This window comes from Hippocampus guttulatus, chromosome 2 (genome assembly GCF_054856545.1).
Source record: "Hippocampus guttulatus isolate MCC_2025c chromosome 2, RoL_Hgut_1.0, whole genome shotgun sequence".
Taxonomy (NCBI): Eukaryota; Metazoa; Chordata; class Actinopteri; order Syngnathiformes; family Syngnathidae; genus Hippocampus; species Hippocampus guttulatus.
In genome coordinates, this window is record NC_141262.1 from 21,588,402 (window position 1) to 21,605,205 (window position 16,804).

At 43.7% G+C, this 16,804-nt stretch overlaps 1 protein-coding gene across 1 annotated transcript; it reads left to right on the plus strand.

Annotated features, from left to right (window-relative positions):
- The first annotated feature begins 411 nt into the window (after positions 1-411).
- Positions 412-16,330, plus strand: LOC147208893 (complexin-2). Its single transcript, XM_086101611.1, has 4 exons — positions 412-556; positions 5,810-5,944; positions 11,116-11,291; positions 11,866-16,330. The coding sequence occupies exons 2-4, from the start codon at positions 5,914-5,916 to the stop codon at positions 12,061-12,063; spliced, it is 405 nt and encodes a 134-aa protein (XP_085957737.1). The 5' UTR covers positions 412-556; positions 5,810-5,913; the 3' UTR covers positions 12,064-16,330.
- The last annotated feature ends 474 nt before the right edge of the window (positions 16,331-16,804 follow it).

Genomic DNA, 16,804 nt, shown 5'->3' on the forward strand with positions numbered 1-16,804 from the left:
CCATGAGCACTGCTGTAGTTCGTCTCTTTTTTTTTTTTTGCAACATATATGTTCAAGTATCTGTTGCTTTAAATGGTTCTGACACCACAAAATCAATACTAGTTTTGTTAGCCTGTGTTTGGAATTTTGCATTTAGTGTTAGCATTAGGCTAGCATACAGTATGTCTTATGTTTAGTTTTCCGGTCGACTGGTTCACCATGTGCCAAACTGCTTGTCGTGAAGTTCGACGAAAAGCTTGCGGTTGCACTTCGTGAATTTTAAACCTTCAGTCTGTGTGTGAAAAAAAACAAACAGCAAAAGACACACACACACCTAGACTGGTAGTGAGTGAGCGAGTCCATATGCTGCGCCGCTTGCGTGTAGATGAAGCTCCGGAGGGGGCGGGGTTGAGAGACAAAGGCGTGTTGCCCGGTGTGTGCGTGCGCCTGAGTGTGCGCGCGCACGTGTGTGCGTTTGAGAGGTTCTATATGAGGGTGGTCAGGCGGGGGCTCGGCTGCACACTGGCGGGATTCTTCTTTCTGCCGCTTCACGCACACATGACAGCAGCACCAGCAGGTAAGTAGAAACACGCACATGCACGCCTTCCTCCATTTTTTTCCCCCTGCTGGGGTTTCAAGCCTGCGTGTGCACATGGCGGGGGCGTGCGCTCTGCAGATGAACCCTCTTTATTTCGGGGGGGAAAAAAACAGGAACGAGATTTTTAGAGACGCCCGCGTGTACGACGGGAAAGGCGAGGCAGCTTGATGTTCTTCATCCTCATCCTCATCATTTGACGCATGCAAGTGGCGGGAAGAGGAAGAGGAAGAGGAGGAGGAGGAGGTTGTGATGAAGGTGGGGTGGCAGGAAGCAGCTGCGTTGGGGCGCGTGCGCGTGCGCTTCATCCACAATTTACTTTGCGTGCGTGCCCTTGTTGTCTGTTGTGTGTGTGGACGTTGAGACACGTATGGCACAATGAAGTGAACACCGATATCAGGTTTCATATCGATAGTTGCACGAGTGTGTGTGAGTGCGTGCGTGTGTGTGTGTGTGTGTGTGTGTGTGTGTGTTCACATTTTGTGTCGATTATTTTGTGTGCAGATGAGTGTTGTTTGTTGAGTGTGTGACAAGTAAATCAGCACTTGGAGGAAGTCACTGCCCCTCAGAGTTGATTTTATTTGTATTTCCAAATGAATCTCACGATCGAAGCCAGTTTGACTTAGCGGCACAAAATTTGATAGACAAGACACACACCTATCATGAGTAGAACCACAAAAAAAAGGCTCGAGAAGCCACATCCAAAAGGTCACATGACGTCTTTCATTTGGGTTATAAGCGGCCATCTTTGGGGTCATTTCCAGGGAGCGTGGCTCCTTAGAGTTTGTAAAAATTATTTTAAAAATCCAGTCCATGAAGGTCGTTTTACTTAGCAGTACAACATTTGCTAAACATGACTATCATAGGTGGCGGCCCGGTAGTCCAGTGGTTAGCACGTCGACTTCACAGTGCAGAGGTACCGGGTTCAATTCCAGCTCCGGCCTCCCTGTGTGGAGTTTGCTTGTTCTCCCCGGGCCTGCGTGGGTTTTCTCCGGGTACTCCGGTTTCCTCCCACATTCCAAAAAAACATGCATGGCAGGCTGATTGGACGCTCTAAATTGTCCCTAGGTGTGAGTGTGGGCGTGGATGGTTGTTCGTCTCTGTGTGCCCTGCGATTGGCTGGCAACTGATTCAGGGTGTCCCCCGCCTACTGCCCGAAGACAGCTGGGATAGGCTCCAGCACCCCCCGCGACCCTAGTGAGGATCAAGCGGTTCGGAAAATGGATGGATGGATGGATGGACTATCATAGGTAGACCTGCAAAAAAGGCCTCAAGAAGCCATACCAAAAAAAAAGACACTGGGAGTCTTCCGTTTAAATTTGAAGTGGCCATCTTTGGGACCTTAGAGTTTCTTTTGAAAACTCGGCGCCCAAAGGCAGTTTGACTTTGCAACATGAAATTTGGTAGACGCTACCAACATGAGGCGATCCACAAAAAAGTCTCCAGCGGCCATTGGGTCAGTGGGCATTTCCAGGGGTCTACTTCCAAGTGAAATCCTCCTCCAGATTTTGTCCCATTGTTACCAGATTGTGACTACATATAAAAGACCGATGGACAGAACTGACAACAATTGTTATGATTGCTTGTGAATGGAGCAATAAAGTTGGATCAAAATCGGATGAATGGTTGAAATCTACATTCATTAAGAGTATGGTGTATTTGCTCGTTGCTGTGATTGTTTAGAAATATGACAGAATTTCTCCGTTTTACTGTTGTTGTTGTCTGCGCTAATTCCTGCCGCTGCTGCTGGCCGCACCGCACGACCGCATGAAAAATTCACACGCTCATCTTTTAGCAATGAGGCCTGAGTGGCAGCGCCAGCTTGTAAGTGCAGAGGTGGTCCAGGCACATCCAATCGAGTGTAAAAAGTAGCAACAACTGCTGCTCAATTCTCAACGTCGTGACTCAATTTTTCAATCTACCCGCACGGTGTATCAAATTCATTTTTCCATTGAAAGAAACTGAAATGTTATTCGTAAATATGTGACATCAGTTGGTCTGTGTGTGAGCATCTGGACGTGAGTTGTGGTCTGCAGCAGTTCCTTGTGAGTGTTATCCTTTTGTATTTGTGTTTGACTGTCCTATTAGACTGTGGCTCCCCTTGCAAAGAAAAAAAAATCCAGTTCTCTGCATTGCCTTTTAACGCTGCTTCCTGTTACCAAGTGTAAACATACGGGCATTGCCGTCCAGTCAGGGAGCTTGGACTGTGAGCTTCTGTGTTGGCATGGCAACGGGCATCTCACACCTATTGCTGGGAACCAAGGTGAGGTTCACCTGAGCGACACAAGAGTGGACTCAGTGGAAGTAACTTGCATGTGTGCTTCTTCGCACCATCGTTACATGTCAGAAGCTTTCACGCAGGACAGCCAGTGAGGTGGAAAAAAGAAAAAACGATTGGGAAAGACTGCGTGGAAGGGGCGAACATCCCTTCTTGTCCTTTTCCTTGCCTTGTTTGCATCGACATTCTTGTCCTACTTTTTTGCCCTCCTTTTTCCACATGAGCCTCCTTTCATCTTTACATCCAATCTGAATGTGTAGACGCGCGCGCACACACACGACAAATGATGAAGTGGCTGGATGGATCGTGTGTGTCTGTGTGTGTGTGTGCAGTATGTAACATTTTATTACATAAGTTTTTATCGCGCCACATCTCTCCTCTTATGTCTGTCGTTACTTGTCCTCGTTTAGGTGAATATTTACGCTTCTTATAGCAGCAAATGGCCAACATAAAGAAAGGCAGAGGCACTTACATCCCCAGGTTAAAGCGAGAATGGTGCTACCTATACCGCAACGGCTAGCTAGCAATGAACTTCAGCTGGCAACTACAGCCGGCTACACACGTTGCAGTTTCGCTCCTAAGTCAGTAATCATTGCCTCAGTGCCGGCGAATAAGATCCACTTCTTCCAGGTATTGTTCTCACCAAGGAATTACGAGAAGTAATTAACAAACGGAAAGTCATGTCAACCAATATCTATTAGCATATAGCATTGGCATTCGAGTGTACTAACGTTGCTCAATTCAACTCAACGCGTTTGATTTGGAAGTGCTGCTTTATGTTTCCACTCTCTATTAAAACTGTGGTCTTGTAACGTATAATACACAACAGTTTTATGTTAAAAAAAACTGTCGGTGAATCTTTAAAATGTGTGTTTCTGATTGAACTTTGCGAATATTTTTTTTGACAAGCCCACTGTGTTATTGAGACGGCAAAGCACTCCATGTTAAACGGTTTGATTGGCTCATTGTGGTCACATGATCACAACTAAGGCTAATAGTGCTGAAGAAAGCTGCTGTGACAGCGACCAATATGAGGACAAATATTTCATTACATACTTTCTTTAACAGCAATTGGGTGCAAGGTTCGCAGGACACCGCAACTTGATATTGGCAGTCCACCCTTTGAAAATCCCTGATGTATAGTTTGAGCCACCCTGTTAAATAAATAATGCTCATAATAACAACACGGTAGATTTGTTATTTGAGATGAGGTCATTTGACTCCACCCCCCAGATACCTGCAGCCTATAAGTGGTCAGCACGCGCTCACATGAATATAACATACCTGCCGCCATTTTATTTATTTTTTTTAATTCTGAAAGAAATGTAGGCATTTACATGCCAACCTGTTTTGTTGTCTTCCTGACAAGAGTTAATGTTGCTGTGTTATTGATGAACAAATGAGAAGAAATAATGAGATGCATAGCAAATGGGGCTCTGGTGAATATTGACTGGCTATTGTTTGAGTCCCACTGACCTGCAACGATCCATCTCTGTCCACTTTTGGGCACCGCGCCGACTTGATTTATTATTGGTGTTCATCTGAGGTTGCCCCAGGGGAGGCTTGCTGGTGGGGTGGGATGGGAGGTTTGTTCATGGATGGTGACAGTTTAGGAAAAGAAAAAAAAAATTGATCCACTGAGCCAGGGGTGTCAAACCCATTTTCATCGCGGGCTACATTTTAGTTACCATTTCCCTTGGAGGGCCATTATGACTGAAATCATATCAAGAAGTCAAGAATAACAGTTTATTCAACTATTATTTAAGTTATTGTAAAGAGGTGTTTGGCAACAAGAAAATGCTTCCAATGTCTCTCTTATTTATTCCATTTGAGAATTTTGACGTTTTGGTACATATTTTAGCAAGCATTATGGAAGTTGCCATGTTTGATTTGTTTTCACGGGCCACATAAAATGATGTGGCGGGCCAGATCTGGCCCCCGGGCCTTGACTTTGACACCTGTGCACTAAGCAAAAAGGCAGAAAGGTGGATCGAGCAAGGCAAGAAATGTGGGGAATCAATGAAGAAAATTGAAGAAAAAAAATCAAAGAAGAATTAAACGGTGTTAAAAAAAACAAGGTTGGTGTCAGGAAAGGAATAAAGGGTGGCAGGATCAAGAAAGAAAAAAAACAGAAGACATTAAAGAAGAAGAAAGGGCGTGAAACTACAGTTTGATTTTGGAAAAACCGTTTGGTTTGGGCACAATGGGAAGAAAAGAAAAAATGAATAAATGGAGGAGGTTCAAAAAATAATGGGTGAAAAATAGAAAATATGATCAGGGGGACAAATGAATATGAAAAGGAAAAAGGAAAAACGTGGACGAGATCAAGAGAGGAAAGGGAAGCAAAAACAAATCAGTTGAAAAGGAAAAAGTATCAGAAAATGAAGACAAAAGAATCTTGACCAGCATCAAGGAAGGAACACAAAAGCGAGAGATGGATATGAAAAGAAAAAGAAGTAAGGGAAGCTCAAGAAAGAGAGAGTAGCGTGGAAAGCAGCGAGTAGCCAAGCCCGCTTGCTTTGATGAGATTATCCTGCGTCACGGAGCTGCCAGCCTTCGGGACGATCAAATTAAAACAGAAGAAAAACGAGGGAGGAGAAAGGAAAGAAGAAGGGAGGATGGTAGGATGGAAGGAGGAGGTTGGGAGCGGTGCCCTGTGCTCCGCTTACTGCTCGGAGATGTCGCTTCTCGTGCCAGATTCGCACTGAGCAATAATGTTTGAAAGGATTGGCCCAATAAGGAACAGCATTTTGGTTGATGGAAAAAAATAAAATACAATTCATTGCAATGATATCGTGCAAACCCAACACTCACTTGTTATTCAATATAAGCATGTGCGTGGGATTTTCTTTCCTGACATCATCGCTGTTACCAACCGCACGCTGCTATATTCACGATTACATTCTTGGTTGATCCCGCGACCACAAGTTTAGTTCTGTCTTTCTTTCTTGCGACAGGTGCATCCGGAGATATCCAGATTTTAGCGCGAGACGTCGCAGCGGAGGCTACATGCTAGCTCGTCTTTGACATCCAAGAAGTTCGACACACCCAAAAACGCAAGATGGATTTTGTAATGAAACAAGCTTTAGGCGGTGAGTAATTAACATATCATGTTAGCTTAGCATGCTAAAGATCTACATCATGGGTGTCAAGCTCAGGTCCTGGAGGGCCGCTGCCCTGCATGTTTTCCAAGTCTCCCTGTTGCAACACACTTGATTCAAATGAACAGGTTCAATGTCAGGCTTGCGCAGAGCTTGCTGATGATCTGATCATTTGAATCAGGTGTGTTGCAACGGGGAGACTTGGAAAACATGCAGGGCAGCGGCCATCCAGGATCTGACTTTGACACCTATGATCTACATGTTCGCACTGAGTTTGAATGTTTATTTGAAAAGCACCGCTTCTGGCCAGAAACTGGTGAGTTTTTGTTTTTTCTTTGTAAAACCAACCCTTGTTCTACTGCTGATTACGAGAGATTTTTTTTTTTCTTGAAGAAAGAACAGTGTATCGTCTTCTCACGTAATCTTAGGCAAGACGATTTCATTCTCTCACAAATCCTCAGCACGTTTTGAAGACGCAAAATTCATTTCATTTTGGTGGGCCTGTCGAAACGTTCCTGTTTGGCTAGCATGAGCATTAGCGCAATGGCAACATTAATGAAAATGAATTATCGACATGCTCACCTTGTTAAAGGACGCAACAAAATGTCAACAAAGGGCGACGCACACACAGCCGAATGTGCTAATCTGATTAGGGGAGGCAAATTAATGTTATTGGATGGGAAATATTGACTTTTTGTTGTTGTTTTTGACTGATGTTTTAATTAGAAACAAGGCCAGTAGCTGTTTAAAAACTCTCTCGCTCTCTCGCTCTCTCTCTCTCTCTCTACCCCGTCTGTACACACACACACAAACACACACACAAACCAATCTTCAAGTCGGTATGATACCTTCTATTGTTGCAACCATATAAAGTTGTGCACCAACATCAACATGACACCTTCATAAAATCATGTTGAATCGCTAATTTATTACGGTAAGAAATTGCTCACACTTGACACACCATTAATTTAAATTGGCAGAATGCATTATCGGGCGCCGCCACCGACCAGACAAAAAGCTTTTAATACAGTACTTGACAAAAGCAAACAACTCTGTTACGTTGTCTTCCCAAACTCTTTCTCAAATGTCTCAGTACCTCACAGAAGGATTTTTTATATATACTGTATATATATTTTTTTCCACTGTAATCCAAGATCAACACATAAAGATAAACCCAAAAAAAAAATTCTGCCATTTCACAGTTTTGCTCATACTGTGTGTGGTGTGCTGTAATAATTTTGATCATCTCAAAACACAGGACCACACGCAAGCATTCTTTTCCAGCACTGATCTTCCTCAAGACAAAAATCACATATGATCAAACCCAGGTGTTTTGAAATGGATAGAGGCAGGAGCGTCAAAAAATTCCAATGTCATCAAAAAAGGCAGCTTTTGGTATCTTTTTTATTTGGGGTAGGATATATTTTGTTGTTTATTTGACCACGGCTTCCTTGCGGGTCAGTCAGAGCGCTTCTTGATTGGCTGCCTTCCGTTCATGTCGCAGTTCACGGGGTCAAATGACTCGAGAGTCTGTCTTTTCCCCACACATGAACAGTTTTGGTGGATTTGCGATGCACTCATCTGATAGGGCAATCAGGAAGGGACAAAATCGGGAAAAATAGGCTGTCTCATAGGTAGATATAAATCTGCACACTGTAATGCAGGGGTGTCAAACTCATTTTTGCCGCGGGCCACTTTGGAGTTACATCTTCCCTTGCAGGGCCATTACGACAACGAAACCGAATAAATGTTTCATCATAACATTGTATTATTACTTGTGCACAACAAATCAAATACATGGATTACTAGTTTTGAAATCAGTCAACTGTTTGTTGTTTGTTCAAATATTGTCCAAGTGAGTGTAAACAGGGAAAAGATATTGCAAAATCAAAACATTATTGATTACACATGACAATTGGACATTTCGGTCCAAATTCCAGCAAGGATCATGGAAGTTGACAAACATGATTTGCTTTCGCGGGCCACATAAAATGATGTGACGGGCCGGATCTGGCCCCCGGGCCTTGAGTTTCACACCTGTGCTGTAACATATTCATGGATAAGGTTTTGGGTGTCTGGAACGGATTCATTGGGCTGACATCATTTCCTGTGGGAAAGAGTGATTCATGTTTGCTTTATATTTATATTTCTCGAACGGGTTCATCACCAAAGCCGAACTGTGACTCAGATTGTCGAATATGCCAGGGTTCGCAGCCGTGGCAGTGATGGTTCCTCATTCCCCTCCAACAGGATATCAAACAAACGGGCGATGCGGATTTTATCACGGCTATCTAGTGGAGCAGACAGGACGTGTCTGTCCTTGATTTCCTGTGCTACGACCAGCGGGCTGAAAATCAATCACCAACGTGTCATGAACGCGGCCTTGGAACAATATCCTAATGTAGGCCGTATACTATGAGCTAAATATAGTCTACATATGATCAGCCAGCGTGATTTAAAGCATAGTGCAAGCTGCGGGATCAGTTGTCGGCAGGGGCAATCATTCCTGCTCATTTCCTGTTTGCTTTTCATTATCTCATCATGCCCTCCTGTCCACCACCCTTCCCATCCCGAGGCTGCTTGCCTGCCTGTCTGGTTGCTTCCTGCCATCACATAAAGCAGACGCCTGATCGGACGTCGAGATCCAGCGATGATCTGACAGATAATATGAAATTATTGTGCCGAGTCATTTTTTTTTATCCATCTGAGCACTCATCAGGTAGAGGAGAGCTTCTTAGCGCCACGCCGTCAATGGAGTAACGCGAAGCACTTCAATGAGCCTCCTTTGTGCTAATGCTAATGACCGAAAGGAGGAGGAGGAGGAGGAAGGATGAGTGAAGAAGAGGCGAGGAGAGAGTAAAGGTTCAAGATGAGTGCAGGGCCGGTGATGGTCCCATCTCTTTCAATCCCCTTTACATGCCCCCCCCCCCGCCCCCCATGTACAATTATGATGATGATGAAGACCAAGGTCAAATACATGTCTGTGACTCTACATCACACACACACACACGCATGCGCTGATGGACTAAGGGATGATGTTGCCCCAGGAAATTCCCCGTCTTCAAAGGTAGTATCAAACAGCGACACCGGTGGTTACATTCTGGATCTTCTGTTGAGTGTCGAGATTGTTGCATTTTGGAGAAAATGTTAGGCCCTTTCACACCGATGGATGTTGACCTACACCTTGCCTACATTCAGATGTAGTCCCATAGACTGAATCTTATTTTACATCGCTGATTCAGCAATTTGGGAGGAACTATAGGCTCTGTCACACTGTCAATCCAAGCCAGCTTTTACCCGTGTTGCTATCCTGTGTGCAAGGAATACAGAATGGAGGAACGTCAAGACTGAGGTAGTATCAGAAGTGTAATTTGGTTCAATGTGCAAAGGCACAGACAGTTAAATGCCCGATTTTCCGAGTCATCTCGGATGCGACAATTTTGCAGAAGCTGTAGCCCCTTTCACGCTGCCCATAATAGCTATATTTTTGGGGGTGGGGGGGTTGGGGAGGGGGGTTGTTCTGTATGTCAGGTACAAAGCAGAGGCCCAAAGGCAACCTGCAAACTAGTTTGATCACCGAGGTAGGATCAGAGATTTAATGTAAGAAATGGTGAGAAAACAAGGTGGTGTGAAGTTTAACACCAAGACTTCCCTTATACAATCCACTTGTGATGTGATGTTTGTTTTGTTAGTCAAGTCAAGTCAAGTCAACAGTATTTATAGAGCACTTTCAAACAGCCATCGCTGCATACAAAGTGCTGTACATGGAGCAATTTAACATGCACAATAAACAGTAAGACAAATCGGTAATAAAGGCGGTAGAAAGCACCAAACAGTAAAACCAAGAACAAATCTAAGTCATGCTGAGTCGAATGCCAAAGAATACAAGTGAGTTTTGACGAGGGTTTTGAAGATGGGCAGCGAGGAGGCTTGCCGAATGTTTAGTGGGAGGTCATTCCAGAGAGAGGGACCAGCAACAGAAAAGGCTCGATCCCCTCTGAGCCTCAGTTTAGTTCTTGGTACTTCTAATAAAGTCTGGTCCACAGACCTGAGGCGCCGGGCAGGTGTGTAGGGGCGGATGAGCTCAGAGAGGTTAGCTGTCACAACACCCGCAGCGGACAGGCTGACCTTAGCCCCGCCCCCATGCTGAGCACTGAACTCCCCCCCCCCACCCCTATTTCTCGCCAGCTGAGTGTTAATTTGTCATACTCGCTTGTGTTGCGACCGCACGCCTCCACAGGCGGGAAAAAGCCTGACGATGATGATGATGTCGACATTGATGCTGAGTGCTTCTACGACACAGCCATCACGTGCGTAAATTAAATAATGCATAACGTAAGCAGTGCATTTGACATTTACCTTGTAGGCAACATTATTCCATTTTATTTGCAGCATACCTGGATGACAAATCCCGACAGACGTTAGCTTTCCTCTCAGTCGTCGAAGCTAGCCGTTTAGCTAGCTTTTACCACTGACCAAGAGGACAAAATTACTTAGGTAAAACAGTCAAGAAAATAATAATTGTACTTTGCACATGACATAATCAGCACTGTTCCATTATTTATACAAAACCAGTGACTCTCATGAGGATAAAGTGGTTCAATTAATGGTTGGGTGGATGGATTTATGATTTACTGTGGTACAGTATATAGGAATATATGTTTGATTTAAAAACTAAAAGTATTGTATTATTGTATACTAAACATACCATGTATGTTCTACATAGGCAGCAGTACATCATACAATGTATATTGTATAAAAAGTACCATTTACCTCATCCAAATGAAGAATAACACAATAATCAAGCTTAGTACATCAAATAATATATTGTGCACATTGGGCATAATCCATGTCGACTTGCTGAGCAATGCAGCTGATGAAGTCATTTTCTCGAAAATTCGAGATGTTAGACACATTTGTGTGTGTGTGTGAGCCAAGATGAAGATCGATAGTGTGATTCAATTTTGATTCTCTGCTGCTAGATCCATAATTTATACACTCAGGTGGTCCTGTATTTACGATCGACCCCACCGAGGTAATAACAAGGCGCCATCGATGCTTCTTGATACGTTCAGGCACCGCCAAATGTGTGGACTTACATCAGCTTTTTTCTATCACCTTTCACCATCTTCTCTTTTCTTCTGTCTTGGTGCTGTGTTCAGGGGCCACCAAGGACATGGGCAAGATGCTGGGCGGTGAGGAGGAGAAGGACCCCGACGCGGCCAAGAAAGAGGAAGAGCGTCAGGAGGCTCTGAGGCAGCAGGAGGAGGAACGGAAAGCCAAACACGCCCGCATGGAGGCAGAGAGAGAGAAGGTCCGGCAGAGCATTCGGGACAAGGTAACACAAACTCCTCTCCTAGCCTCACAGGCAAGCTCACGGAGGCCAGTGGTAACTTCCTTAGCACGTGCTAATGCTTAAGTCCGGCAGAGCATTTCGGACAAGGTAACACAAACTCCTCTCTTGAGAGTCCCAGGCAAGCTCACGGAGGCCAATGGTAACTTCCTTAGCACGTTCTAATGCTAAAGTCCGGCGCAGCATTCGTGGCAGGACAGCACAAACTTCTCTGTTAGCCTCCCAAGCAAGCTCAGTGGTAACTTCCCTAGCATGTGCTAATGCTAATACTAATGTTAATGTCCAGCAGAGCATTAGGTACCTGTATAAGGTACGAGAACCTCCTGAGTTAGCCTCACGGACATGTTCACTGGGAATAGTGCTAAGTTTCCTCGCTGTTGCCAATGCTAATACGAACATCAATGCTCGGATTACATGTCTGTATTTCCAATGGGAATGCTACTGCTAACACTGAGGCGTGCATGTTTGCATTTTTTCTGGCTTTCAAAAGGGATTTTTTTTGTGGACTTTTGAAGGACCTATATAGTCTGTGAGCTAAGGAGGTCTTTTTTGACTGTAGTACGGCCTGAAGAAGAAGGAGGAGAAGGAGGCTGAGGAGAAGGCAGCAATGGAGCAGGCCTGCGAGGGCTCACTGACACGCCCCAAGAAGGCCATCCCCAGGGGCTGCGGGGATGATGACGACGACGACGACGAGAGTATCCTGGATACTGTCCTCAAGTATCTGCCCGGTCCGCTGCAGGACATGTTCAAGAAGTAGACCGGGACAAAAAGACCGGGGAGGGGAAGGGAATTAGGGGGAAATATGATTCATATTCAGGAAGAGACGATCTTGCCAAGCAGTTGCAGGCTTCACACTGCCTTTTCTAAAAGTTTTTGTTTTGTGTTTGTTTTACTCCCTACAGCATTTTTCAAATTTAATTTGTTGCTATCAGGCCTTTTGACTAGTCGGTCGTCACCTGTTGCCAGGCAGACACCATCAAATCCAAAGTTGAAAGTATATTTTTCCGTACACGTGCCTTCATTGCAAGTGGGCGTGGGAAAAGCATGCCAATGTTTAGGATCTTAGGATCGCCTGATTGGCCAGCAAGATGTAGTAACACTGCCAACTTAAACATGTCTTGGATCAGGAGTCAAAAACCCCTGTCACGTGGACCACAAAAGCTGAATTTCTGTGGTGTTATGGGATAATGAAGTAAGGGGAACCTGCACCGTAGAATTTAGGTCACTTCGCCTGACAGCAGAGTTCTGTCAGCAGATGGGGCATTGAATGCGATTCAGACGACTCAATACCGACTCTACTTTTACTTTGTATGTCTCTGATGCACCAATTTTGGCCCCTTCCACACTGCTTATTAAGGCATCTTATTCCTTGCCTGTCTGAAAAGTACGGCCACTAAAGGCAGGAATGAAATCTACCTGCAAATTTGCCAGCTTCCGTGGTAGTATCAGATACCCGACAGCAGTGTGTGAAAGGTACAAGTGGACAAGGCTTTTCTATAACGTCTCGGATGCTCTCATTTTGCAGGAACTCAAGCCCCTTTCACTCCGCCCTTCAAATAATTTCTTCCGCTGTTTCTTTTTCTCATGTTGATGTACCAACATCGGATGGGGGTGGGGCGGTGGGATTAAGTCGTCCACCAATATTACCGTGAAAGGGAATCTGACCATGTCCTCCATTCAACGGGTTCTTTGTAAAAGGCACAGGTGGATGCTGATCGACTGTTACATCTCTGATGCACCGGTTTTGGGGAAGGTCTAGCCCCTTTCACACTGACCTTCAAAGCCAACTTATTCCCAGCTCGATCCCAGTTGGGTATGCTGTATGAAAGGTACCAACATGGGATGGTGGATAAAGTCAGCTTGTGAATTTGTCAACTTCCGAGGTAGTACCAGATTGGTAACAATGGCAGGACAGCAGCTGCGTGAAAGGGAATTATGGCAAATCTGAGCTGATATGTTTGGTATCATCTTCTGTTTGTCGGATTCTCTGTGAGAGACACAACTGGATGGAGGCTCTTCTGCTCTTTTGTCTCTGTTTCGCCAATTTTGAGGAAAGTCCCTTTAACGCAATCGACCAAAGCCAATTTATTCCAGTCCTATTTATCGACCACCTGGAAATTTCCTGGGCTCCTGTAACAATTTGATGGCAGGACTATGTGTGAGAAAGCACACACCTTTGCTGTATTGTGTATGAATGCCAAAATTTTGCGCAACCTGTATGAAAGGGGACGCTTCTTTTTACCGTTAAAAATTGGACACGTATTTCCAGCTCCCCTTAGACAATCAGTACAAATTTTGGGCAATGAGAAATATTGGGGAGAGGGTGCGGGGTTGGAGGGTGAGGTTAAATTTCAAAATTGATCACCATGGAGACCAAAGAATACGATTGTTTCAGACGTCTGAACCCCCCTTCCCCCAATAATAAAAATAAATGAAAAGACCACTACGACGTCAAGCTGTGTGTCAGCAGTGCGCTACTGGTGTGTTATAGGTACATCAGCAGCGCTTTAGCACTGTGCCAGCGATATTAGTGATGCATCCATCATGCATTAGTGGTGCTTTGGTGGTACATTAGTGGTGCGCCAGTATTGCATCGCTGGTGCATTAGCGCTGAGGAATGGTCAATGGTCAATGTCAATGGTACGAGTCCTTTGGACAAGCTAACAGTGTTCGCATGTGACTAAAGGCGAAGAAGCTAAAGAGCTAAAAAGCTAGAACGCTAAAAAAAAGCTGTGAAGCTAACAGGCTAAGAAGCATGCGGTTTTCTGTCAGCAGTCATCGGCGCTGCGGCAAGAACACGAAAACACTTTATTGCCATTTTTTTAGTTATCGGTGACAAAGTAGAAGAAGAAGATTCGGGACTAGGCCACAAAGCCATACACTTTAGATTTTTTGCAATAATTTCTTGAATGTTTTTTTTCTTTGTGTGCGTACGTCGTGTGTGTACATTTACACAACACGCGCGTTGGAAGAAGCTATCTTTGCGTGTGTTTAAGTGTGTGGTTGCCATTGTGTGTTTTAATACTGAACGCTTTCCTCATGTTGATGCATGCAAACCGAAGACCGCATTGATGAATTGATTAATTGTTTGGGCCTTTGTGGTTTCAGTTAACCTTGGAACCAAACCAATTGTTTGTGTTCCTGGGGGGTATCAAATACCCTGGTGGTTTATCCCATGGAGGTTTGATGACATCACATACAGGAAGTGGTAGCAATGAGGCGCTGTTGCCACTCTGCTAGTTTCGCAACGTGTGGGTGGAAGCACACTGGCTAAAAATGCTAAGAGCTAGCTTTTAGCGCATTTGGCTACGTGCGTTAGTTCCTTGTGGCTACATGTTGTGTTAATGCGTTGATACATCCGTTCATACATTATCGAGAAGTAATATTTGGAAATCCAAACAAAAAGATGGATTTAAGAATTTTGCAGTGATAATGCTTAAATGTTTAAAGCTATGCGACACATCGATTTAAGTATGTCCTGGAGGCTCCACGCTGCATTTTGGAGTTTCTCTTGTTTTTAACGCCTAACAATTTTGTGGGAAATTCACACCAACGTTTTGGCCTGCTGATAGACAGGATGTAGAAACACGTCCAGATTTGACTTTTTATATTGTATTGGATTCATCACACTTGATGGGAGTGACAGTTTCTGGTGGCAAGTCAAAGCTAACTCTTCATTATATGATCTCTAAGGTGAACCCTCACCGGAGAGTTCACGTTACTTCATGAAAGGCGGACTTATTTGGGCTTTTTTTTTTCCAGATGTCTGATGTCTACATTAATGCGAAAACATCAACTGTGACGTTAGCACTGGAATGAAATGAATTTGTGGAATCAGTTGTGCTCGAACTTCCTATATGAACTCAATCGATGAAATTCATTTCCATGTGTAAGTGTCGCATTTATTTCTTTTTAAGTGTTTCCTGTTCCGCCGTTTTGTGGTTTCCTGTTCCACGTTTGCTCACTTGTCATCCTTTTGGCTTCTAAAGGGCTATTCTGTGTTTTGCGTACGCTTGTTCTTCGGCTTTATGGGGGATTGAGAGGGATGGACCCACGAGAGAAACGCATGAGCCCGCCGTCATCGTCTCCATTGTGACACGTCTCGCTTTAATGCTGACCGTGTTGCCTCATCCTCTGCCATTTTTGAAGCTTTCTCATTCAATTCAGTGCGCATTTCAATGCGGTGCATGCATTGACCACCTGGGGGCAGTATAAGCCATCCATCCATGCATGCATCCATCCATTTTCTGAACCGCTTATCATCGCTGGGGTCATTGAGTCATCACAACTCCTTCTCAGCTCATCTTTCTGTTTGGAGGATAAAGAATATGACCGTGAGCCGAAGGACAGCTCGTATCTTGGTAAACTCGTGAGATGGCTCGCTCATATCTTGTGGAGGCCACTGTTTTGAAATCTGTGAGAAAATGTAATTTGCATGAGCGAAGCTCAAAGAGATTATAAAGGTGGCATTAACTGGCATCGGCTCGTGTTAACACGCTTTACTTTGTGTTTACACGCTATAGCTCTTGTTAGCGTGAGTTAGCTCAAGTTCACACGCGTCGGTGGTTAGCTCAACCGCAGAGTTATCGCAATCATCTGCATTATTGTTCTGAACTGACTTTTTTTTATAAATAAATATCAAGGTTTTAACTTGCCGCACAGACTTTTACGTCTCGTGATCAACATGTTGGAATCAAACCCGTCAGTGGGTTATTGTTTCTTTTCCATTTTCAACCATGCCAAGTGATAGATGTGAGCAGATGACAGTGTTGTGCCATGGCGGCTGTTTCTTGATGCATTATGCGACTTCTCTTTCTTTCATTCAGGGTAAAAATCATTTCAGGTGCAGCAGAATGTCATCAATCAAGTTTGGGAAAATAAAACAAAAAAAAAATCTGAAAAATATGTGCTTTGCATGTCATGTCGTCTGTGCGGCGCTCGCTGTGTCTTTGCAACTGTCTGTCCTTTTTGGATGTCTCGTTAATAATAAACAACAACATTAAAATTGTTATTGAAGGAAGGAAGTCCTGTGTCTTATTTGTGATATTTTATTATTATATTCAGCTTGGTTTGACATTTTCCAAAATTTGACATCCAAATAAGACACAAGCCAATTTTTGATTTTTAAAAGAGACATGTCAAGTAGAAAAAAAAATGTAAAATGTGAAATAGTTAAATGTTAGTTACAAATACTTAATGTTCATTTTTTTACTTTATAATGACCAATTATTTCAGGAACAAACAGTTGTTCAATGTACATACATAATGGTTTATTTAACGAAACTGTTGTATTAACAATACAATCATTACCTGACATGAGTGAATTTAAAAAAAATAAAAATTTTTAAAATGAATAATTTCAATGATCCAATCTTTTGAAAAAAAACCCCGGCTAAAATAATGCTACAAATGGAGCAGCTTATTTTAATTTCCAAGAACTTCCATTTTTTTTGTCATTATATTTATAATTAATGTAGTTAAAATCAAATTATTGTAAA

Bases quoted from the DNA above. Each gene is read 5' to 3' on its own strand.
- LOC147208893 (XM_086101611.1), top strand. From the start codon at position 5,914: ATGGATTTTGTAATGAAACAAGCTTTAGGCG. The intron at 5,945-11,115 runs GTGAGTAATTAA...TGCTGTGTTCAG, and splicing joins AATGAAACAAGCTTTAGGCG to GGGCCACCAAGGACATGGGC. The intron at 11,292-11,865 runs GTAACACAAACT...TTTTGACTGTAG, and splicing joins GGCAGAGCATTCGGGACAAG to TACGGCCTGAAGAAGAAGGA.